Genomic DNA, 6,462 nt, shown 5'->3' with positions numbered 1-6,462 from the left:
GTATGTGGGTGTCTTACTATGTTGAATATATAAACTAAAGTGTCCCAAAGTATTGTTAATATTGTAAAAAGATAATTAAAGTATACTTTAAAAAGAAAAAAGAAGAGACGAACTAAAATACCGTAAAGTATTAATATAAAAGACAAGAGAAAAGCGTATTTTTGAAAAAAAACAAAAAAAAATCTCATTAATAAACGCGAATTTTAGCTATTTTTAGATATCACATGCATGATATCACATGCATGTAATTAAAGTGATTTTAATTGGTTAATTTTAATTTATTATTACATCATGCATATGATTTTATTGGTTAAAATTTTATACGATACAAATTAAAATAATTATTTTATTATATTTATATAATTAATATAATTATATGGCTGTAAAATAAAAATTATTTTTTATCCAAATTCTATTTGTAGTATCATGATTTGGTAGTTGGCACCTTTCTGAATTACAATTATGAATAAAATGTACTTTTTGAACATTATCTATTACAGTAATTGGAAAAATACGTCTCCATTTATCTCCTGTTTGCTTGGAGCGGTAAAGTGAGCATTTTAATACTGAATGTTCAACCATAGTAATAAACCAATCTACAACAATAAATGCATAATATTTGTTATTGTTACCGCATGTTGAAAGATACCTTTGATTATTGCATAAGATTCTTCATGATCTTCTTCATAAATTGTGATAAAATCATCGAGATGTAGGTGAACTTTTGAAAGGATACCATTTTCTTCTTCAATCATATATGATGCAAATTTGTACCAACTAATTGAAGAGTTTATAAGTGCCGCCTCAAACTTCATATCCACATAAGATAAAAACAATTCAGTTTTAAAATTATGTAAAGTTAAAAGAAGTTTATCACGTTCTTGCTTTGGCATTCTTTTTTTTAATGAAATATTGGAAATAAAGTTTACTGGAGATATAACTAAATTAAAAGATTAGTAAATATAAATATCAAACATGTACTATTATATGCAATAAAATACTTACTTTTTGTATCATGTAAATCGTCTTGAAGCTTGTTCAGCTTCAGTTGAATATTTATCTTACATGCTTAATACCAATTTAAAAATAATTGTCCAAAATTTGAATTTGTAAATCCAGTACAAGATCTATTAAATCTTGGATCAATACCACCATCTGCTAAATGTCGAATTGCAAATAAAGTATTGTAACGCTTTAATAAATCCAAATCTATGTTTTTGCAATTAGTCTTTGGTACCATCCCCTTAAAAATACGATGGACCATTTCTTTTATACCAACTTAGGTATTAATAAGTGTTCCGAAAGGTTTTAGCGTGCATCAAAAGATGCATATTAACGTGTATATTTGGTAAATTAACAAAATTTACAAAAACCTATAAAAAGTAAAATATTGTTAATTATTTGAAATTATTCCATATTTCAATATCAAATTTGTAACTATACCTTTGGAAGGATTGAAAACTCTTCTTCAAGACATTGTTGCAATTCCTCATAGCTATCTGATGTAAATTTCTTGTTAAAAACCGCTTTCATAGTTTTTGCAACATGTATCCAACAAGATATAATAAATTTTTGGAACTGAACTAACTCGAAATGCATCAATTCTTTGTTGAATCATGGCTGTTTCATTACGTTTGATACTTGATTCTTTTAAAAACTGGTTTAACAAAAATGGCATAATCATAGCTAATCTAAGTAAATTCGACATCATAAAACTATTGTAGTGAGTAATCGGATTTGGTAAGCGAGACCATCTTTTTGGGATTTCAAAATTTTTCCAAATTTCGATAAAATTATCTTCTCCTTCTCGTGAAAATAATTCACAAGTTAATTTTAGTAGCCGCCCAATCTTTCCTGCAGTCGCATGATAAACATCCTGCGGCGTCTGTAAATGTCTTTCCCTTTTTAATTTATCTAAAATACTTAGGTAATGATCGTAAACCATATTCCGTACAAAGTTGATCTCTTCTTGACATTATAGTCTCGCAGAAATTTTTAAGATTTCTTCGTCTGTAATATGATGATAACGTAATGTTGTTACGATATCCTGATTGTGAGCACTCAATGATTCTTTAGTAGTTTTACAAGTACGACAACCCTTATTTGCATTATGTCTAAATTTATTTTTTAAACAATTTTAATAGTTGTCATAAAATTATATTATTATATTATTAACTAAATTGAAAAAATATCTTAATACTCCTGTCAAATCGTTACCTTGAGGTAAATCTGCCGTAACAACGCCTAAACCAGCAATTATCCATGCATCTTGTCCTTGGACAGTCATCACCTTTCCTTTCTCTAATTCCTTCATTTCTGAAATGAATGGTATCATAAATTCGTCAAATTTTCCTCCAAATGGGATAAACCCAATAACAAAATGGTTCTTTATTAGCTTTCTTTGATGTGCTGGCATATTTCCAAACTGTACATAAACACCACCTAGAGAATGGTATACATTTCTAAATGTACCAAAATCATCATAATAAAGATCTAAAAACGAACACATAGATTGGCATAGATGATGATGGTGGATTTCTGATAGAAATGTAATCAGATGGATGTAGGTATGAAAGCTTTACATTACGAACGTGCCAACGGTCATTACATTTATAAATTATTTCACTAATCCGCAATGAACCATCAGGAATATTTTGATGTTGAAACATCATCAATATAGTTACTTTTTCTAAAATTTGAGAAGGTCATTATAATTAAAAATGGTTGGTCTTGTAACCATACTTCACCGGTAATAGAATGACGTTGTCTTGGTAACCCTTTTAAATTTCCGGGTAAATCTCTATATTCCAAAATTTTTTGAATTCGTAACTGATAATATCCATCATCATTTTTTAAAATTGATCTTAATCTTCCAAGTTTTGACCATTATCATCAAACTGATAGTAAACAAAATCACCAGATCGGTACAATACTACTATTTATTAAAAATAACTTTAATAAATATTATCATGATAATAAATTATAATTGTATCAAAGTGTATTATTTTATAACCTTCTGATATTAATATTTCGTGTTGTCCAAAAAGTGGGGATTTCCCCATAAATTTCCATGCCAAAATTCTGATTTTTCTTCAGAATTAATGCCGGGTCCAAAATACATATGCTTCATTAGCATCGGATTATTAAGAACACGCCATATAATTTCACTGATTGAGAGTTGATACGAAAGTTTTGATCACCGTGAGGTTGATGGAGTTTTTTTTGGTGAAATTTTAATAGACTTTGTTATTATTGGTAGGAGAGGAAGACGTTTTCGCCATGATTGGAATCTTCAGATATTTTTTACCACGTAGGTAGGTTCAAATTGAGAATTGTGAATGATATCGACAAGATCTTCATATGCTTTCGTAGAAAACATTATGCTTCTGAAGCCAGCAAAATAATGCCGTAGTTGTATAATTATTAAAGTACGGTGCCTCGCCATTGCAGAACGGTATCTTGTCTTCATCTAACGGCTTCAACGATTTGATCTATTTCTTCCTCTTCATTATTACGTTCCTCTTCATCATTATTACGTTCCTCTTCATCGTTAATTACGGATTATACGTTCATTCGTTATTACGTTCCTCTTCCAGCTTGATTATTATTATCGTCCGATTTGTTACCGCCCGCCATCCACTTCGTCATTGTTTTCATTATTATCTTCCTCCTCTTCCTCCTCTTCATAATTGTATTCGTTATCACTTTCTTCTTCCTCTTCAGTATCAGATGAATTGACATTATCTTGCGAAAATATCATCTCATCATTGTAGTCTTGAGGATTAATTGATCCATATGCATTATCGTCATCATTAATGTCTTGAAAACTTAAATTATCTTTATGATCATACTGAAAGTCCATGTCATCGTTATCATTATCAGGTGAACGTACAGGCGAACGAATTGCAACTCTCTCGTCAGAATCTGTTGTCTCATTAGGTTTGCTATAAGAAAACCGATTTCGAATTCGAATTGGCTCTATTGGTTTATTGTGACTATATCGTCTTCTCATCTTTATGACAATTTAAATCCTTAACTTAATTTAGAATTTTTATAAAATTCAATAAATCTTTATAAAAATTATTTATTAAATACCTTAATACCTTTTATATTATTAGCGTATCGACAAAAAAACCAAAAAACTCAAGGTCAATTTGGTTAAAATTATTACCGATTTGCTATAGTTTCTGATTGGAGTTTTGAAAGTAACATTAAATCAAGTTTTGGAAACCGCAATCGTATACAAAATCAAGTAGCACATTGGAGTTTTAAAAGTAACGCAATCGTCGAGTTTTGGAACGCAATCGTATACGAAATCAAGTAGTACATGCTTTTTTTTATCGTTAATCAATACGTTAAAATTCAATTAGTATAAAAAAAATTTATTTCATACTTGCTTAAATACGCGAATGCGTCAAAAAACTCGAAAATTAAACTAATTGAATTGCGAAGTTTTTGACCTGTAAATTCATATGCAGGATTATAAAAAATAGTGGTTGAAAATTATACTTAATAAAATAGAAAATGCTCGTAAAACAATAATTTAGTTAATTTAGTAGTAGAGTATTAAAGTTTACGATTTAATAAAATAATAGATAAAGTATGATTTAATTTACGATTATATTTTTGAAACATCAAAAACTAACGAAGCGGGAATTCGTTCGCTTAAAGCAATGATTGTTATTAGCAGACCAATTAAATCAATTTTCGTTAATTAATTTTCGTTAATTTTAAGCCATTGTCAAAATAAAATAAATGTTGTGGTAAAACTTCCCCGATTGAACCTCTAAATCGCACCATAGAGAGGATAATTGCATTAGCATAAAAACATCTTTATTATTCCGTAGTAAGTCCTCAAATTGACCATGGCTACGGTAAATGTTTTAATTCTGTAAAGGCAATGCCAAACTGTATGCATGGCTTCCCGCGGCATACCATGGCTTATCAATTTGTTTAACAAATTTGTTTAATATTATTACATCTTGCAATTTCTTATTGTGTTTACATAGATTGTAGGCGTAATAATTTGATTTTATTTTTTTACAAGGATTTTTTTTTACACGGATTTTTTTATTTTCGCATTCCTTTTTACAAAATTCTTTAGTTTCGTCTAATTCTTTCGTTTTCGTTAATATAATTCTTCGTTTCATTAATTCTTTTCGTCTTCATTAATATTTCATTAATTCTTGTGTTCATAGATTGTAGGCGTAATAATTTGATTTTATTTTTTACACAGATTTTTTTTTACACAGATTTTTTTTTTTACATGGATTTTTTTTTACGCGAGATTTTTTTTTTACGCGGATTTTTTTTTTACGCAGATTTTTTTTTTACAGATTTTTTTTTACGCAGATTTTTTTTTTTGGATTTTTATTTCCCACTCCTTTTACAAAATTCTTTCTCTTTCGTTTTCATTAATATTTCATTAATTCTTTAATAACGTGTGGACTGATAGACAATTGCGAGTTTTAATTAATGAAAGAAAAAATGAAAACGATAATTTTTACACGAAGCTTAGTGGTAATATGAAGCATAATTTTTGGAAAGGGCTAGCAAGCAAAATAAACCTTGTTCGAACACGCAGTATACTGGGAGCAATGTAAAAAGAAAAATTTAACGGCTTAGTGCGAGCATAAAGTATATAAACATTATTTCAGGTTCAACTACTATTTTTAGCATTATTAAATAGTACTAATATAATTTTATATTTTATTAGAAAATGCAATTATATATCGAGGGTAAGCCCAAAGGGAAGGAAAAGTGCTCTAGGAACGAAGTACTACGAGGAATTCAGTGAACGTTTTTGGGAAAAATGACGTAAATATTGGAAAACACGTAAATATTTTATTTTTTTTTATTTAATTCATAAATTAATCTGATTATTTATTTAGAAACAATTTATGATATTGCTCACGAAATCGACAACACAACAAGCCAAACAAAAAACTCCCGTCATCCTCACCCACTACGATTCGACCAATATGCTTCCACCTATATCACCTCTCCGTTCACACTTCGTTATCATCACCTACGCCTCTCCCGTCAAGCTCATCACACCTACACACTTACCGTTTACGAGGCTCACCTTCATATTATGTAAATCATTGAAATTGAATAATTTCGCCTCGTTTACGCTCCCTTTTCCTTCATATGAAATTGTAAATCTTTCAAATCATATTACTATTTTGTTATATTGATGTCTGTAACATTAATTTTGCTTAATATTATATTGCTGTACAACATTCAATTTTTTGCTTAATATTATATTGCTGTACAACATTCAATTTTTTTATTTTCCGAACGATGTATCTTTCATTATTTGGAAAAAATTTTATATACTATTTACTTTACTACAACTAAAATAATAAAATATGCTAAATCATTAAATAAGCAAATAAGCAGATCGTCACTGTATTATTTCAATTGGAATATTTTAATTATAACCTCACAATTATCATGAAA

General features: G+C 28.7%; 2 protein-coding genes across 2 annotated transcripts; both read right to left on the bottom strand.

The window, feature by feature from the left end:
* Positions 1 to 1,516: 1,516 nt before the first annotated feature.
* Positions 1,517 to 1,945, bottom strand: OCT59_027913 (uncharacterized protein; the record flags this gene model as incomplete). Its single annotated transcript, XM_066146954.1, has 1 exon — positions 1,517 to 1,945. The coding sequence occupies one exon, from the start codon at positions 1,943 to 1,945 to the stop codon at positions 1,517 to 1,519; it is 429 nt and encodes a 142-aa protein (XP_065993715.1).
* A 1,677-nt stretch (positions 1,946 to 3,622) lies between these two features.
* On the bottom strand, positions 3,623 to 4,012 carry OCT59_027912 (uncharacterized protein; the record flags this gene model as incomplete). Its single annotated transcript, XM_066146953.1, has 1 exon — positions 3,623 to 4,012. One exon carries the CDS (start codon positions 4,010 to 4,012, stop codon positions 3,623 to 3,625), a length of 390 nt encoding a protein of 129 aa, XP_065993714.1.
* Between the last annotated feature and the right edge of the window lie 2,450 nt (positions 4,013 to 6,462).

Source organism: Rhizophagus irregularis, chromosome 8 (genome assembly GCF_026210795.1).
Source record: "Rhizophagus irregularis chromosome 8, complete sequence".
Lineage (NCBI taxonomy): Eukaryota > Fungi > Glomeromycota > Glomeromycetes > Glomerales > Glomeraceae > Rhizophagus > Rhizophagus irregularis.
This window is presented reverse-complemented; position numbering and strand designations above follow the sequence as displayed.